This window comes from Hordeum vulgare, chromosome 3H (assembly GCF_904849725.1).
Source record: "Hordeum vulgare subsp. vulgare chromosome 3H, MorexV3_pseudomolecules_assembly, whole genome shotgun sequence".
In the NCBI taxonomy this organism is placed as follows: Eukaryota; Viridiplantae; Streptophyta; class Magnoliopsida; order Poales; family Poaceae; genus Hordeum; species Hordeum vulgare.
The window spans coordinates 620,923,764-620,943,020 of record NC_058520.1 but is presented as its reverse complement, the minus strand read 5'-3'; the positions used below and the strand labels follow the sequence as shown (position 1 = coordinate 620,943,020).

The 19,257-nt window shown below is 46.3% G+C and overlaps 2 protein-coding genes across 2 annotated transcripts; both read left to right on the top strand.

Annotated features, from left to right (window-relative positions):
- Positions 1–10,647: 10,647 nt before the first annotated feature.
- On the top strand, positions 10,648–14,607 carry LOC123445766 (dnaJ protein P58IPK homolog B). The gene is made up of 9 exons (XM_045122802.1): positions 10,648–11,054; positions 11,247–11,412; positions 11,644–11,845; positions 11,947–12,107; positions 12,217–12,310; positions 12,398–12,610; positions 13,072–13,152; positions 13,794–14,012; positions 14,150–14,607. Exons 1-9 carry the CDS (start codon positions 10,982–10,984, stop codon positions 14,324–14,326), a joined length of 1,386 nt encoding a protein of 461 aa, XP_044978737.1. The 5' UTR covers positions 10,648–10,981; the 3' UTR covers positions 14,327–14,607.
- A 302-nt stretch (positions 14,608–14,909) lies between these two features.
- On the top strand, positions 14,910–19,022 carry LOC123445765 (zinc finger CCCH domain-containing protein 33-like). The gene has a single exon (XM_045122801.1). It carries the CDS (start codon positions 17,170–17,172, stop codon positions 18,748–18,750), a length of 1,581 nt encoding a protein of 526 aa, XP_044978736.1. The 5' UTR covers positions 14,910–17,169; the 3' UTR covers positions 18,751–19,022.
- The last annotated feature ends 235 nt before the right edge of the window (positions 19,023–19,257 follow it).

The following is a 19,257-nucleotide window of genomic DNA, read 5'->3' as shown; positions in this document are numbered from 1 at the left end:
TACCTCTCCGTCTCTCTTGCTGGATCAAGAAGGCCGAGATCATCGTCGAGCTGTACATGTGCTGAACGCGGAGGTGCCGTCCGTTCGGTACTAGATCGTGGGACTGATCGCGGGATTGTTCGCGGGGCAGATCGAGGGACGTGAGGACGTTCCACTACATCAACCGCGTTCTCTAACGCTTCTGCTGTACGATCTACAAGGGTACGTAGATCACACATCCCCTCTCGTAGATGGACATCACCATGATAGGTCTTCGTGGGCGTAGGAAAATTTTTGTTTCCCATGCGACGTTTCCCAACAATGAGGTCATCCTATATATCAATCTTCGTTTCCGGACCATTCCGGAAACCCTCGTGACGTCCGAGATCTCATCCGGGACTCCGAACAACATTCGGTAACCAACCATATAACTCAAATACGCATAAAACAACGTCGAACCTTAAGTGTGCAGACCCTGCGGGTTCGAGAACTATGTAGACATGACCCGAGAGACTCCTCGGTCAATATCCAATAGCGGGACCTGGATGCCCATATTAGATCCTACATATTCTACGAAGATCTTATCGTTTGAACCTCAGTGCCAAGGATTCGTATAATCCCGTATGTCATTCCCTTTGTCCTTCGGTATGTTACTTGCCCGAGATTCGATCGTCAGTATCCGCATACCTATTTCAATCTCGTTTACCGGCAAGTCTCTTTACTCGTTCCGTAATACAAGATCCCGCAACTTACACTAAGTTACATTGCTTGCAAGGCTTGTGTGTGATGTTGTATTACCGAGTGGGCCCCGAGATACCTCTCCGTCACACGGAGTGACAAATCCCAGTCTTGATCCATACTAACTCAACTAACACCTTCGGAGATACCTGTAGAGCATCTTTATAGTCACCCAGTTACGTTGCGACGTTTGATACACACAAAGCATTCCTCCGGTGTCAGTGCGTTATATGATCTCATGGTCATAGGAATAAATACTTGACACGCAGAAAACAGTAGCAACAAAATGATACGATCACATGCTACGTCTATTAGTTTGGGTCTAGTCCATCACGTGATTCTCCCAATGACGTGATCCAGTTATCAAGCAACAACACCTTGTTCATAATCAGAAGACACTGACTATCATTGATCAACTGGCTAGCCAACTAGAGGCATGCTAGGGACGGTGTTTTGTCTATGTATCCACACATGTAAATGAGTCTTCATTCAATACAATTATAGCATGGATAATAAACTATTATCTTGATACAGGAATTATAATAATAACCATATTTATTATTGCCTCTAGGGCATAATTCCAACAGTCTCCCACTTGCACTAGAGTCAATAATCCAGCCCTCACATCACCATGTGAATTACATTGTAATAAATCTAGCACCCATACAGTTCTGGTGTCGATCATGTTTTGGCCGTGGAAGAGGTTTAGTCAGCGGGTCTGCTACATTCAGATCCGTGTGCACTTTGCATATATTTACGTCCTCTTCCTCGACGTAGTCGCGGATGAGGTTGAAGCGTCGTTTGATGTGTCTGGTCTTCTTGTGAAACTGTGGTTCCTTTGCTAAGGCAATGGCACCCGTGTTGTCACAGAACAAGGTTATTGGATCCAGTGCACTTGGCACCACTCCAAGATCCGTCATGAACTGCTTCATCCAGACACCCTCCTTAGCCGCCTCCGAGGCAGCCATGTACTCCGCTTCACATGTAGAATCTGCTACGACGCTTTGCTTGGAACTGCACCAGCTTACGGCACCCCCATTAAGAATAAATACGTATCCAGTTTGCGACTTAGAGTCGTCCGGATCTGTGTCAAAGCTTGCATCGACGTAACCTTTTACGGCGAGCTCTTCGTCACCTCCATACACGAGAAACATCTCCTTAGTCCTTTTCAGGTACTTCAGGATATTCTTGACCGTTGTCCAGTGATCCACTCCTGGATTACTCTGAAACCTACCTACCATACTTATGGCCAGGCTAACATCCGGTCTAGTGCACAGCATCGCATACATGATAGAACCTATGGCTGAAGCATAGGGGACAGAGCGCATATGCTCTCTATCTTCATCAGTTGCTGGGCACCGAGTCTTACTCAATCTCGTACCTTGTAAAGCTGGCAAGAACCCTTTCTTGGACTGTTCCATTTTGAACCTCTTCAAAACTTTATCAAGGTATGTGCTTTGTGAAAGTCCTATCAGGCGTTTTGATCTATCCCTATAGATCTTAATGCCTAAAATGTAAGCAGCTTCTCCTAGGTCCTTCATAGAGAAACTTTTATTCAAGTAACCTTTTATGCTCTCCAAAAGCTCTACGTTGTTTCCAATTAGTAATATGTCATCCACATATAATATTAGAAACGCCATAGAGCTCCCACTCGCTTTCTTGTAAATACAAGATTCTCCAACCACTTGTATAAACCCAAATGCTTTGATCACCTCATCAAAGCGTTTGTTCCAACTCCGAGATGCTTGCACCAGTCCATAAATGGATCGCTGGAGCTTGCACACCTTGTTAGCATTCTTAGGATCGACAAAACCTTCGGGTTGCATCATGTACAACTCTTCCTTAAGGAAACCGTTAAGGAACGCCGTTTTGACATCCATCTGCCAGATCTCATAATCAAAAAATGCAGCTATTGCTAACATGATTCTGACGGACTTAAGCATCACTAGGGGTGAGAAAGTCTCATCATAGTCAACTCCTGGAACTTGTGAAAAAACCCTTTGCCACAAGTCGAGCTTTATAAACGGTCACATTGCCGTCAGCGTCCGTCTTCTTCTTAAAGATCCATTTGTTCTGAATAGCCTTGCGGCCCTCAGGTAGTATCTCCAAAGTCCACACTTTGTTCTCATACATGGATCCTATCTCGGACTTCATGGCTTCTAGCCATTTGTTGGAATCTGGGCCCACCATTGCTTATTCATAATTTGCAGGTTCATTGTTGTCTAACAACATGATTGATAAGACGGGATTACCGTACCACTCAGGAGCAGTGCGTGATCTCGTCGACCTGCGTGGTTCAATAGAAACTTGAACTGGAGTTTCATGATCATCATCATTAACTTCCTCCTCAATCGGCGTCGCAATGACAGAGGTTTCCCCTTGCCCTGCGCCACCATCCAGAGGGATGAGAGGTTCGACAACCTCGTCAAGTTCTATCTTCCTCCCACTCAATTCTCTCGAGAGAAACTCCTTCTCGAGAAAAGCTCCGTTCTTAGCAACAAACACTTTGCCCTCGGATTTGAGATAGAAGGTGTATCCAACTGTCTCTTTTGGGTAACCTATGAAGACGCACTTTACCGCTTTGGGGTCCAGCTTTTCAGGCTGAAGCTTTTTGACATAAGCATCACATCCCCAAACTTTAAGAAACGACAACTTTGGCCTTTTGCCATACCACAGTTCGTATGGTGTCGTCTCAACGGATTTTGATGGTGCCCTATTTAAAGTGAATGCAGCTGTATCTAATGCATAACCCCAAAATGATAACGGCAAATCAGTAAGAGACATCATAGATCGCACCATCTCTAACAAAGTTCGGACACACCATTACGCTGTGGTGTTCCAGGCGGTGTCAACTGTGAAACAATTCCACATTTTCTTAAGTGATCACCAAACTCGAAACTCAGATATTCACCCCCATGATCAGACCGTTGGAATTTGATCTTCTTGTTACGATGATTTTCCACTTCACTCTGAAATTGCTTGAACTTTTCAAATGTTTCAGACTTGTGCTTCATCAAGTAGACATAGCCATACCTACTCAAATCGTCAGTGAAGGTGAGAAAATAACGATATCCGCCGTGTGCCTCCACGCTCATCGGACCACACACATCGGTATGTATGATTTCCAATAAGTCACTTGCACGCTCCATTGTTCCGGAGAACGGAGTCTTAGTCATCTTGCTCATGAGGCATGGTTCGCACGTGTCAAGTGAATCAAAGTCAAGTGACTCCAAAAGTCCATCAGCATGGAGTTTCTTCATGCGCTTTACACCAATATGACCTAAGCGGCAGTGCCACAAAAATATGGCGCTATCATTGTTTACTCTAACTCTTTTGGTCTCAATGTTATGTATATGCGTATCGCTATCAAGATTCAATATGAACAATCCTCTCACATTCGGTGCATGACCATAAAAGATGTTACTCATAGAAATAGAACAACCATTATTCTCTGACTTAAAAGAGTAACCGTCTCGCAATAAATAAGATCCAGATATAATGTTCATGCTCAACGCAGGCACTAAATAACAATGATTTAAGTTCATAACTAATCCCGACGGTAGCTGAAGTGACACTGTGCCGACGGCGATTGCATCAACCTTGGAACCATTTCCTACGCGCATCGTCACTTCATCTTTCGCCAGCCTTCGTCTATTCCGCTGTTCCTGTTTCGAGTTGCAAATATGAGCAACAGAACCGGTATCGAATACCCAGGCACTACTACGAGAGCCGGTTAAGTACACATCAATAACATGTATATCAAATATACCTGATTTTTCTTTGCCCGCCTTCTTATCTGCCAGATACTTGGGGCAATTGCGCTTCCAGTGACCCATACCCTTGCAATAGAAGCACTCTGTTTCAGGCTTAGGTCCAGCCTTGGGTTTCTTCGGCGGATTGGCAACAGGCTTGCCGCTCTTCTTCGAATTGCCCTTCTTGCCTTTGCCGTTTCTCTTGAAACTAGTGGTCTTATTCACCATCAACACTTGATGCTCTTTATGGAGTTCAGACTCTGCGACTTTCAGCATCGCAAACAACTCGCCGGGAGACTTGTTCATCCCTTGCATGTTGTAGTTCAACACAAAGCCTTTATAGCTTGGCGGCAGTGATTGAAGGATTCTGTCAGTGATAGCCTCTTGCGGGAGTTCAATCCCCAGCTCAGCTAGACGGTTTGAGTACCCTGACATTTTGAGCACATGTTCACTGACAGACGAGTTTTCCTCCATCTTGCAAGCATAGAATTTATCGGAGGTCTCATACCTCTCGATCCGGGCGTTCTTCTGAAAGATAAACTTCAACTCCTGGAACATCTCAAATGCTCCATGACGCTCAAAGCGACGTTGAAGTCCCGGTTCTAAGCCATACAAGACCGCACATTGAACTATTGAGTAGTCCTCCTTACGTGCTAACCAAGCGTTCTTAACATCCTGATCAGCCGTAGCGGGTGGTTCATCTCCTAGCGCAGCATTAAGGACATAATCCTTCTTCCCATCTTGTAAGATTAGCTTAAGATTACGAGCCCAGTCTACAAAGTTGCTTCCATCATCTTTCAACTTAGCTTTCTCTAGGAACGTATTAAAATTCAGGATGACTGTCGCGTGAGCCATGATCTACAACACAAATATATTCAAAGTGGACTTAGACTATGTTCAAGATAATTAGAGTTTAACTTAATCAAATTATATGCTAAACTCCTACTCAAAAATTACATCTCTCTAGTCATTTGAGTGGTTCATGATCCACTTACACTATCCCAAGTCCGATCATCACGTGAGTTGAGTATAGTTTCAGTGGTAAGCATCCCTATGCTAATCATATCATCTATATGATTCATGATCGACCTTTCGGTCTCATGTGTTCCGAGGCCATGACTGCACATGCTAGGCTCGTCAAGCTTAACCCGAGTGTTCCGCGTGCGCAACTGTTTTGCACCCGTTGTATGTGAACGTTGAGTCTATTACACCCGATCATCACGTGGTGTCTCGAAACGACGAACTGTAGCAACGGTGCACAGTCGGGGAGAACACAATTTCGTCTTGAAATTTTAGTGAGAGATCACCTCATAATGCTACCGTCGTTCTAAGCAAAATAAGGTGCATAAAAGGATTAACATCACATGCAATTCATAAGTGACATGATATGGCCATCATCACGTGCTTCTTGATCTCCATCACCAAAGCACCGGCACGATCTTCTTGTCACCGGCGCCACACCATGATCATCCATCAACGTGTTGCCGTCGGGGTTGTCGTGCTACTTATGCTATTACTACTAATACTACATCCTAGCAAAATAGTAAACGCATCTGCAAGCACAAACGTTAGTTTAAAGACAACCCTATGGATCCTGCCGGTTGATGTACCATCGACGTGCAAGTCGATATTTCTATTACAACATGATCATCTCATACATCCAATATATCACATCACATCGTTGGCCATATCACATCACAATCATACCCTGCAAAAACAAGTTAGACGTCCTCTAATTTTGTTGTTGCATGTTTTACGTGGTGACCAAGGGTATCTAGTAGGATCGCATCTTACTTACGCAAACACCACAACGGAGATATATGAGTTGCTATTTAACCTCATCCAAGGACCTCCTCGGTCAAATCCGATTCAACTAAAGTTGGAGAAACCGACACTTGCCAGTCATCTTTGAGCAAAGGGGGTTACTCGTAACGATGAAACCAGTCTCTCGTAAGCGTACGAGTAATGTCGGTCCAAGCCGCTTCAATCCAACAATACCGCGGAATCAAGAAAAGACTAAGGAGGGCAGCAAAACGCAAATCACCGCCCACAAAAACTTTTGTGTTCTACTCGAGAAGACATCTACGCATGAACCTAGCTCACGATGCCACTGTTGGGGAACGTTGCATGGGAAACAAAAAATTTCCTACGCACACGAAGACCTATCATGGTGATGTCCATCTACGAGAGGGGATGAGTGATCTACGTACCCTTGTAGACCGTACAGCAGAAGCGTTTAGAGAACGCGGTTGATGTAGTGGAACGTCCTCACATCCCTCGATCCGCCCCGCGAACAATCCCGCGATCAGTCCCACGATCTAGTACCGAACGGACGGCACCTCCGCGTTCAGCACACGTACAGCTCGACGATGATCTCGGCCTTCTTGATCCAGCAAGATAGACGGAGAGGTAGAAGAGTTCTCCGGCAGCGTGACGGCGCTCCGGAGGTTGGTGATGACCTTGTCTCAGCAGGGCTCCGCCCGAGCTCCACAGAAACGCGATCTAGAGGAAAAACCGTGGAGGTATGTGGTCGGGCTGCCGTGGAAAAGTCGTCTCAAATCAGCCCTAAAACCTCCGTATATATAGGTGGGAGGGAGGGGGCCTTGCCTTGGGGTCCAAGGACCCTCAAGGGGGTCGGCCGAGCCAAGGGGGAGGACTCTCCCCCCCCCCCCCCAAACCGAGTTGGACTAGGTTTGGTGGGAGGGAGTCCCCCTCCCTTCCCACCTCCTCCTTTTTTTTTCTCTTTTCCTCTTGATTTTCTTCTCTTGGCGCATAGAGCACTTGTGGGCTGTCCCACCAGCCCACTAAGGGCTGGTGTGTCTCCCCCAAGGCCTATGGGCTTCCCCGGGGTGGTTTGCCCCCCCCCCGGTGAACTCCCGGAACCCATTCGTCATTCCCGGTACATTCCCGGTAACTCCGAAAACCTTCCGGTAATCAAATGAGGTCATCCTGTATATCAATCTTCGTTTCCGGACCATTCCGGAAACCCTCGTGACGTCCGAGATCTCATCCAGGACTCCGAACAACATTCGGTAACCAACCATATAACTCAAATACGCATAAAACAACGTCGAACCTTAAGTGTGCAGACCCTGCGGGTTCGAGAACTATGTAGACATGACCCGAGAGACTCCTCGGTCAATATCCAATAGTGGGACCTGGATGCCCATATTGGATCCTACATATTCTACGAAGATCTTATCGTTTGAACCTCAGTGCCAAGGATTCGTATAATCCCGTATGTCATTCCCTTTGTCCTTCGGTATGTTACTTGCCCGAGATTCGATCGTCAGTATCCGCATACCTATTTCAATCTCGTTTACCGGCAAGTCTCTTTACTCGTTCCGTAATACAAGATCCCGCAACTTACACTAAGTTACATTGCTTGCAAGGCTTGTGTGTGATGTTGTATTATCGAGTGGGCCCCGAGATACCTCTGCGTCACACGGAGTGACAAATCCCAGTCTTGATCCATACTAACTCAACTAACACCTTCGGAGATACCTGTAGAGCATCTTTATAGTCACCCAGTTACGTTGCGACGTTTGATACACACAAAGAATTCCTCCGGTGTCAGTGAGTTATATGATCTCATGGTCATAGGAATAAATACTTGACACGCAGAAAACAGTAGCAACAAAATGACACGATCAACATGCTACGTCTATTAGTTTGGGTCTAGTCCATCACGTGATTCTCCCAATGACGTGATCCAGTTATCAAGCAACAACACCTTGTTCATAATTAGAAGACACTGACTATCATTGATCAACTGGCTAGCCAACTAGAGGCATGCTAGGGACGGTGTTTTGTCTATGTATCCACACATGTAAATGAGTCTTCATTCAATACAATTATAGCATGGATAATAAACTATTATCTTGATACAGGAATTATAATAATAACCATATTTATTATTGCCTCTAGGGCATAATTCCAACACACTCCACATAAGTATCTTTCTTATATAATACTAAAACTTCTCATTCATAGACAAAGTAAATGAGGTGGTGAGAAAGCGAGGCTTGTAGCAAAAGGGTTCACGCAGAGACCCTACATCGATTACGATGTAACATACCTTCTTGGTATGAGTGGAACTATGTTTAGATAATAAATACCATTGACAGTACAAATAATATTATCCATGCAGTTAATGGATGCAGTGACTACATACTCATATGAGTCACTCATTTCGGAAATCTATATTGAAATCCCTGAAGGGCTTCATTTCCGAATCCAAAAACAAATCGCAACATGTATTATGTAAAACTTCATAAGTCACTCTATGACTAGAAATAGTCGGAAATCATATGGTACTACCGACTAAATGATTTTCTTCTTTCGAAGGATTACTCAAAGAATGATGATTGTTTGTGTGTTAACAAAGGAATCCCAAATTTGAATTCCTTATATCACCTGAGTGTATATTGATGATTTCATCATCAGTGTCTCTACAAGACCTAAACATACATAAAATCATCTCAAGACGGAAAATTTGGATTCAACCAAATTTAGCTTAAGTTTACAACTTGAGCATTCTCTAAAGAATACATATCAGTCTACATATATCCAAAACATATACGAGAAGTTCAATTTGATATATCATACAACAAAAGACATGTATGGTCATACTACCTTTGATAAGGTACAAATCCATTCATACCTAGGGGTGATAATGAAGTGATACTAGGACCTGAAGTTCTATATCTCACTAATGTCAAAGCACTCTATACTTGCAAACTACGTCAGGCCTGACACTATATTTGCTATCTTTATTCGGAGTGCAACCCCCAACAAAAGGTATATGGTTGATATAAGTAATATCATCTTATATCTGAAGATTACAGTAAATCTTGGGTGATATGATGTAATGATATTGGCTCTTTATTTGATCCAAACGACGCCATATCAAATGACCGAATTTGCTGGAATAGCCTTCACATGGAAGTCATATAAATGGATTTTAATGGTTATTTCCGCTTATCATTCTCACATAATTGCTTTATCCTAGAGCATTGCAAAAATATGTATGGCTTGGCAGAATGATTAACCACACTCAAAATCGTGTGGTTGAGATTCATGAGAATCACATAACTTGATTTATCAAGATACTTCCACTTGTGTTACTCAATACATACAGGTTATATGAAGAGCAATATCATAAATCAAATTGCTCAGAAATTACTTATCCTTATGGATTATAGAAAGTTGAGGAAATAATGTGCAAACAAAATATTGTGATAATCCAACAGATTATACACAATCTCATGTTCATGTCAATGGCATTGGTATGAGTCATCCTCCATATTTGCAAAGTTCGGGGGGGGGGGGGGTAATCTCCGAGACTATAACCTATTAACAATCATCATATTGCATATATTGTACTCTTTTTCCCTTGATGAGTTTTTCCATAATGGTTTCTCATCAAAGGTTTTTAACGAGATAATATAAACACAAGTATCTATATATGCCATATCATTTTGTCCTTATATTTTTCCCACTGGGTTTTAAAGGAGTTTCCAATGGCATGTACGATTGTACTCTTTTCCCTTATGAGTTTTCTCTCAAGTTTCTCATAGTGGTTTTTAGTGAGGCAATATCTTCTCAAAGATCATATGTCATACTTTCTATTTTCCCTACCGTACTCAAGACATATTAATTGTTCTCTAAACTTATCAATGAGTTTTCTCCTTCTTCAAAGGTTTTCTCATATGAGTTATCAAGAGACAATAATCATTATATGTTGCATCATTTTGTCCTTATTTTTCCCATTGGGTTTAAAGGAGTTTCAGCAACGTATCTACATTATTTTTCTCATATTTTTCCCACAGGGCTTTGGAGGAATATTTCTTAATATAAAGATGATGAACAATCTCAACGCAAACATACTAAAGGAGTCTTTATCAAGACGGTGCATATAACCGAAGATAAGCATAGATTAGGGGGAGTGTTAAGGATTAATTATAATCATAATAATCCATGCTTAACAAGCAACGCGTCCCCTCACTTTGTATATATAGCCTTGCGTTTTATCAACAAAAAGATAATGTTCATTCCAATCGCTTCTCGAACAATGATGACACATGTGGGACACACGAGAGTGAATGGTCTGATCTGGTTGATTGGTGGTAAGGTACGTCTCTCTCTACATATACTCCTATCTCTGAGGAGATACGCAAGCTTGGCCAGGAGGCGTATCGTGTTGGTTTCCGTGTCCGGGGGGCGTTACGCGTTACGGAGGGGAGGGGAGGGGAGGCCACGCGGCGGCACGGCATTGGGCGGGCTACGTGTTCCCCGTCCCCGACGGACTTCCCTCGGCTCGTCTGCTTCTTCTTCCTCCCTTCCTCCCTTCATTGGATTGGAACTGGAATTGGAATCGGAATTGGATTGGCAGCCAAATCGAATCGAATCCAATCCATCGGGACGCCGCCGGCTAAGATCTCCGGCTCATTGCAACCAAGGAAGGAAGGAAGGAAGGAGCGAGGTGTCGGCCTCGGCCTCGGCGGGCGGGGATGGCGTGGCGGCTGGCCCTGCCGCTGCTCCTCTTCTACTCCCCCATCCTCATTTGCTCATCCTCATCGCAAGGTAAATCCCCTCTCCTTCCATCCATTTGCATCCCATCCCATCCCTAGTACTAAGTAAGTAGGAGTAAGTAAGTAAGTAAGTAGGGGATTTGCATCCACAGATTTGCTCTCCTCTCGCTTTTAGTTTTACCTTACCACCTCACTAGATCCTCCTATGTAGAGTACAATACCTTACCTAATTTACATTTTCCAGAAATCCAAGACAATGATCCCTCCAAATTGTTTAAGAGTGCTTCCGAGATGATGAGCCTCAGCAAATACGACGGAGCGCTTGGTCTGCTCAACGCTGTCCTGGAGCTCGACCCTAACCATTCCGAAGCTTACAGGCAGCGCGCGTCAGTGTTCCGCCACAGATGCAGGTAATCAATTGTATCCCTGCTACTTACACTTACTTATAAATCTACTACTTTCTCTTCATTTTCCCATGCCCATCCTTCGTATTCCAAAAATGATAGTACAACCTCAGACTTGTTCCTTTCTGACTTTGCGCCCTCAGAACTAGCTGACTAGACTTCATTGGCTTGGCATTCATTTCAAATTTTCAATCTTCCTTCATCCTCACTTCTCTAACATGCTTTTCTCAACTCTAGACACAAGGAAGCTGAGAGCGACTACAACAAATTCCTCGAGCTCAAGCCCGGGACTGCTTCAGTGGAAAAGGAGCTAGCTCAGCTGCTGCAGGCTCAGAATGCATTACAATCTGCTTATACCCAGTCTGATGCTGGGGAATTCTCAAAAGTCCTCGAGTACGTCAACAAAATCGTGCTCGTCTTTTCTCCAGGTTGCTTAAAGGTATATATGTTTTAAGGACCTAGTAATTACTATGTGCAACCACAAATATTCCGTGCCATCCTGTCTCATTCAGAGTAACACGACAACTGTTGTTTTTTCAGGCAAAGCTTCTCAAGGCTAAAGCATTGCTAGCACTGAAAGACTATTCAAATGTTATTTCGGAGACAGGATTTATTCTCAAGGAAGATGAAGATAACTTGGATGCGCTGTTACTTCGTGGCCGAGCATACTATTACCTTGCTGACCATGATGTCGCCAACAGGTATAGTATTGTCTGGTGCTTTTCAATTTAGAAGAAGGTGCCAGTACATGCACATAATGCCGTTAAGATTAAGTATTTGCTACACCACATCACAAGACTTTCTGTTTAGGCACTATCAGAAAGGCCTCCGTCTAGACCCTGAACATTCAGAACTGAAGAAAGCATACTTTGGGTTGAAAAAACTTCTGAAGAAGACCAAGAGCGTGAGTACTGTTTGGTAATTTTCTTGTGTCCATTAAGCTTGGAGTTCCTGACAACCGTAATAAAAAAGTAAAGTGATGTGCATGCAGGCAGAAGATAATGCTGCCAAGAGCAAGTTTCGCGTGGCTGTTGAAGACTACAAGGCAGCACTAGCAATGGATCCAGACCATACTATGTACAACGTACAACTTTATCTCGGGCTGTGTAAGACTCTGGTTAAACTTGGAAGAGGCAAGGAGGCAATCAATAGCTGTACAGAAGCACTCAGCATAGATGAAGAACTTGTTGATGCTTTGGCACAGGTAAGGACTTACACACAACCACCATGTATGCATGTTTAGAATGCAAATATAGAATGTTTCAGGTCTTGGTATGCAATGTTTAAAATGCTAGGAACTACCTGCTCGCACGGATACCTGTCTTACATGCATCTTGGCTCCCCTTGCCTTTTGCAGCCACTTGCCATATTACCGAAAGAGGCTTTCGCCCTGCTTTATATATAAAGCAACTTGCCATATTAGACTGTAGCATCAAGGAAATTGTTTACTGTACATAGAATTGCGATATCTTGCACTTTCCATATGCTTAGCTTATCATATCTATATAGAATGCACAAGTAAATTACAACAGATATGGTAATCAATATTGGTGTTTTATTATTTCAGGAAGTTGAAATCATGCACTATACAACAGAATGAAATTGCCCATTATGTCAGATTTTTTGTAAACCTATTAATTGAACTGTTTCTCGTACTCACTGCAGAGAGGTGAAGCTAAACTTCTGACAGAAGATTGGGAAGGTGCGGTTGAGGACCTAAAAGAGGCTGCCCAGAAATCCCCACAGGTGAATTTTATGCAATTTTGCTTTGTTGTCCTGAGTAATACTCGTAGTATATCACAGCTGTCATGAGTATATCTTTTTTTCTTTTGTTCCAACTGAAGGAGCCTAATCTCCCAGTCTGTGAGAGCATGCCAATTTGAATTTCCTGCGTCTTGCTGTATTTGATTTACTCTCTAATGATGTGCTTCTGTTGGCGTGCATCTTGTTATTCCTATTTCCATTAGGCTGAATACAGTTGTGTTCTGAGAAATAGATTTGTTAGGCTCATTAGTGGTCTGGATATAGTTTCCCAGTGGACAAATCATGCGTTTTAACTGCTTGGATGGATGTCGTACACAACAATAGATCCTACATTAGCTAGACTTTAGTATAATATACAGGGTGCAACTTGTGGTTAAAAGTGAGCGATCATGTAGATTGTTTGAAGAGACTCTCTGGCTAAGGTTACACACACAGTAGAAACTCTGCTGCCATGCCCTGTTTCCTGCCCCCCCCCCCCCCCCCTGTCCTTTATTATCTTCTCTTTGAAATTAAAAAAATAAGGATGGACAGTTTTACTAATCTTGTCCTTGCAAGCTTGGTTTATGGCTGGTGTGAAGAATAAACTGTGGCCTGACAGCGAGTTTCTGTTGATGCTGACTCAGGACATGGCAATCCGGGAAGCGCTCATGAAAGCTGAAAGGCAGCTGAAGCTCAGCAAAAGGAAAGACTGGTACAAAATCCTGGGCATTTCGAAGACAGCATCGGCCGCGGACATCAAGCGCGCGTACAAGAGGTTGGCGCTGCAGTGGCACCCGGATAAGAACGTGGAGAACCGTGAGGAGGCGGAGAACATGTTCCGAGAGATCGCCGCGGCATACGAGGTACTGTTTCTGTTTCGAGTGATGACTGATGAATAGCAAAAGGGAAAAAGAAAAAGAATTAGACACAACAAGATTGATTGAACAAAAGGTGCGCAGCTTAGATATGATTTTGTTTTTAACTGTGTGTGTGTGTGCAGGTGCTTAGCGACGAGGACAAGCGTGTGAGGTACGACCGGGGAGAGGACCTGGACGAGATGGGCATGGGGGGAGGCGGCGGCGGGTTCGACCCGTTTGGTGGAGGCGGTGGGCAGCAGTACACGTTCCACCACGGGGGAGGGTTCCCCGGAGGCGGATTCCAGTTCAACTTCGGTTAAAAGCAGGCCAGGCTTCCCTGATGATGTCTTAGTTTCTTGTCATTACTGCTTTAGGAGGGAGAGCTTAACGGCAACATGTGTTAATTATATATTATCTACTAGCAAAGAGCTTTTACTACCGTCTTGGCTCTTGTTACTCTGGTTAAAGAAAGTTTTGCTTTAGCACCTATACAACAAATTTTCCTTGAGATTAATTGTAGTAATACTGTATTATGATTATAGCCGATGATTTTGTGATGCATCGACCACTTGATTGGAAATAAGGTATGCTGCTCCTATTAGTACTGTGCATGCGACCTTTTTTGGAAGGAACAAAAAGGAAAAGTGGCTGCCCTATTTGTGGATAGGTTGGCATTAAGTGTTCGTAAGGCTGCTCATAGTGGAGAGTAACATATAGTAGTATCATGCATATGTTACTATTGTATGATAATACCTTCATAGTGCATAGTAACATAAACTAGTATCATATGTGATCTCATTTATTGACATGCATGACACATAGTAGCATAGCATTTAACATGTTACGGTATCTACCTATGTTACTCTAATCCTCTCTCTCTTCTTTAATTACTTGCCGCATCACCATGTTTGCTAGTCCCAAGACTATGTTACTAGCTATGATACCCCTACTATGGCCAGCCTAAGAGGTCATGAAGCAAGTTTCTTAATGGAGTTATGGAAATGGTTGTTCTACGGAGACAGAAAGTAACCAATTAACTAACTAATCCATGTTGAGTACTATAAGATATTTGAACAACCAACTTCCGCGGATCCGAGCGCCCACAATGTCGATGCAATGGATTCCTGTTGGATCGAATATGAGCTCGGTCGGACCCATATGTCGTAGTCATCGGGTCGGAAGTGGTCGGAGTCGGACCCGCTATCTGCCATCATTGGGTCAGAAGTGGTCGGAGTCGGAACCGTTGTCCGCCGTGCCGAAGAAGGCCGAGAAGGGAGCTTGGGGCGAAGTGGTCGGAGTCGGAACCGTTGTCCGCCGTGCCGAAGAAGGCCGAGAAGGGAGCTTGGGGCAAAGTGGTCGGAGTCAGAACCGTTGTCCGCCATGCCGAAGAAGGCCGAGAAGGGAGCTTGGGGCGAAGTGGAGCGGCGAGGGTTTGGTATGGGATGCAGCTGGAGATGAATATCTGTGGTGTCTTGGTGAACCAGCGTGAGCCGGATCCGACATGACAGGCGCACCCGGGACTCCCTATTTCCACCCTAGATTAGGGCCGGTTATGAGGGGTGCTGGTCAGGCCGGACGTATAGACAAATGAGTATGTTCAAAGTTCTTGAACACGCAAAATGGATCAATCCGGGTCTGCTCATCGTCGGAGTTGTCTGACCCGTCAGTGTCCTCCTTCTCCCTTTTGGGAGACGGTCCGTCCATGGATAGGTCGCCCGGCTTTGCTCTCAAGCGAGGGCATGTGTGTTCCTCCTCCATCGCTTTTAGAGGATGTGGGCACACACGGGTTCCTCTTCCAAGGCAGTGTGCGACGCTGCATCCACCGCCTCCGTCATGTTGGTGCGTTGACCTCCTGCACCCTTTGCTTTTTATGACGGGCACATAATCCCTATAGCAGTCATACTTTCTCTACATCAGGGATGGGACGAGAGATGAACCTCTAGACTCCCGCTTCTTCGGATTCGAGCATGTAGTGCGCCTTTGCACTGGATTCCCGCTAGATCGAATTTGAGCTCGGGCTGGGATGATATGCTCCAGTAGCTAGTCGGGTCGGGAGTGGTCTTAGTTGGATGTGCTGCCCGCCATGCCGGTGAAAGCCAGAAAGGGAGTTTGGGGGTGAAGTGGAGCTGCTAGGCTAGGGATTTTTGTCGAAGACAAATATATGTGGGGCCGTGGTGCACGAGCGTGGACCGGATCTGATGTGACAAACGCGCCTGGGCCTGTCCATTTTCACCCCAGATTTGGACTGGTTACGAGGGGCGCTGGTTAGCACGAGCGCATAGAGAAAAAGAGTATGGTGAAATTAGGCTAGTCTAGTGAGAGATGAGGATGTAATGGCATGGAAGTTGGTTGAAGCAAGTTTTTGTGAATTGATGATGAGCAATGAGTCTTGTGGTTGTTGAAGAGAGCTTGGAATTAGTAGTAAGATGGTCTAGTTAGTTATGGAATGAATGAATTGTGTGTGTGTGTGTGTTTTGAAGAAGAAGAAGATGATGAAGATGGAATTAGTAGCAAGGGGATGGCGTTGGTGGTTGAAGGGGAGGATCTAGTAGGGGAGGAATGAGTTGAGTGAGGTTTTGAGTTATTGTTAGTGGTAGGCTTGACCGTTGACTGGTCAATTGAGTTCAATTCAAGCTGATGAAATAAACAAAGGTATGGTCTGGTCTGGTCGTAAGGAAGGAAGGGAGAGCGGGTCAAAGAGTCAAAGGGTCAGTTGCTGCTGCTGATGCTGATGGAGAGGAGGAAGAAGAAAGGATGGTGGGAGGAAGCAAAGCAGCTGGTGCTGTGTGTGTGTGTGTGACCCTCAGACATGAGGTGTGTGAGAGTGACCTGCAGCAGCACACGGAATCCCAGCAGGAGCAGGAGCAGGTGCAGAGAATGAAGGAAGGAAGGAAGCATCACGCACGCGCAAAATGAGCTTCCTTGCACGCGGTCAGGTCAAGCGAAGCTTCCTTGGTGATGCCTCCACCTCCACCTCCACACATGTCCGTGCGTGTGCGTGTGCGTGTGCGTCTATATAATCTGCACCCAACCCATCCATGGCTTCCTCAACCGCATCCACACATCCATCATCTAACCTCACCTCTCCTCTCCTCCCCTCTCCTCCTACCAAACCCAAAACCAAGCAGAGCAAGAGCAAGAGCAAGAGCAAGAGCAAGCAAGCATGTGCCCTGGCCTGCGCAACCTCGCCGCCGCCATGCCACCCTCCGCCCACGACCACCCCTCCTCCTACCTGCTCGAGCTCGCCGCCGACGACGACCTCCCCGCCTTCCGCCGCGCCGTCCAGGAGGACAACCTCTCCCTCGTCGCCGCATCCCCGTGGTACGGGCCATCCCCCAAATCAACCAACAACAACAACACGCCCCAGCTCGCGCTCCACCTGCGCACCCCCGCCATGGTCGCCGCGCTCTACGGCAGCACCACCGTCCTCTCCTACGTCCTCTCCATCGCCCCCTCCGAGGCCGCCCGCGCCTCCGCATCCGACGGCGCCACCCCGCTCCTCCTCGCCCACCAGGGCCGCGCGCCATCCGCGCCCCACGCCGCACGCCTCCTCCTCACCGCCGGCGCATCATCGTCCTCCCTACTCGCGCTCCAAGCTCACCCTCTCAACCACCAAAACCAAAACCAAAACAGCCCCACCAAGAAAGACTCGCCGCCGGACTCCAGGAGGACCACCACCAAGAAGGACTACTCCTCCGCCTCCGACTCCCAGACGGAGGACATCAACGCGGGCGTCTTCGCCACCGACGACTTCCGGATGTACAGCTTCAAGGTGAACCCGTGCTCCCGCGCCTACACGCACGACTGGACCGAGTGCCCCTTCGCCCACCCCGGCGAGAACGCGCGCCGCCGCGACCCGCGCCGCGTGCCATACTCGTGCGTCCCATGCCCGGACTTCCGCCGCGACCCGGCCGCATGCCGCAAGGGCGACGCCTGCGAGTACGCGCACGGCGTCTTCGAGTCATGGCTCCACCCCGCGCAGTACCGCACCAGGCTCTGCAAGGACGAGGTCGGATGCCCGCGCCGCATCTGCTTCTTCGCGCACGGCGCCCGACAGCTACGCGCCGTCAACCCCTCCGCCGCATCCATGGCCTCGCCATCCCCAACTTCCTCTTCGCCGCCGCGATCCTCCAGGCCGGCCGCGCTCACCGCGTCGCTCAGCTCGCGGGACCTCGACTTGGACGCCGACAACCAGGCCCAGTACGCGCGCAGGATGATGATGGCCAGGGCCAACTCCCCGCCGGACTACTCGCCCGACCTCGTCGCCGCCTACGTACAGGCGCTCTCCTCCCTGCAACAGCAGCAGCATCAGCAGAACCAGCAACAGCAGCATCAGCAGCAGAACCAGCACCAGCAGCAACATCAGCAGAACCAGCACCAGCAGCATCAGCAGCAACATCAGCAGAGCATGGGGATGGGGGGGCTGAGCGCCCGCGCCGCCGCCTTCACCAACCGCAGCCAGACCTTCGTGCACCGCTCTCCGTCCCCGGCTCCGGCGCGGTCGTTCAAGTCTCCGGCGCCGTCGTCCATGCTCGCGGACTGGGGGTCGCCGGACGGGAAGCTGGACTGGGGCGTGCAGGCCGCGGAGCTGCGCAAGTCCACGTCTTTCGGGGTCAGAAGCAGCAGCAGGCCGCATCATGAGACGACGAGGGCGGAGGACAACATGTACCCGTCGTGGATGAAGGACGGCAGCGATATGCTGCTGGCGGCGCGGTGGTCGGACCTGGAGCAGATGGTCGCCTGAGTAATACAGTAGTATTAATTTTAATTATTTCTAGCTGAAGAAGCGTTTATTTTATTTCTAGCTGAAGAAGCGTTTATTTAATTATTAAGGGATATTCCTGCCACGTACGCTACTCTACTCCAACTCCAGTATATATATGTATAAGGAGGGAGAAGAAAATATGGTGGAGTATGAAAGATATGTACGTAATCGTTCTTTGTTTTGTTTTTTTCAAACTCGTTCTGCTGGAACAGTGATTGATGATAAAAAAGAATCTAAAATTGGTTGGTGTATCGTGGCTGATTCCAATGTATACTCTTGTGATATACGTACGTACAGTAGAGATGCAGCCGCCCAAGATGCAAGATGCTCAAATAATAATAATAATAAAATAAAAAGGATATATGGATGAATGATTGAGCACACTTTTATTTAATTATTAAAAAGAAAAGAACAAAAAACATACTGTACGTATAATAGTAGAGGATGTCGACACGAGGAGAAGACTTTGCCTTTCCTCTTTCCTTT

Excerpts from the sequence above, each read along its gene's own strand:
- LOC123445765 (XM_045122801.1), top strand. The coding sequence starts at position 17,170 with ATGTGCCCTGGCCTGCGCAACCTCGCCGCCGCCATGCCACCCTCCGCC.
- LOC123445766 (XM_045122802.1), top strand. The coding sequence starts at position 10,982 with ATGGCGTGGCGGCTGGCCCTGCCGCTGCTCCTCTTCTACTCCCCCATC. Across the intron at positions 11,055-11,246 it reads TTGCTCATCCTCATCGCAAG|AAATCCAAGACAATGATCCC; the intron begins GTAAATCCCCTC and ends TACATTTTCCAG. Across the intron at positions 12,611-13,071 it reads TTGTTGATGCTTTGGCACAG|AGAGGTGAAGCTAAACTTCT; the intron begins GTAAGGACTTAC and ends TACTCACTGCAG.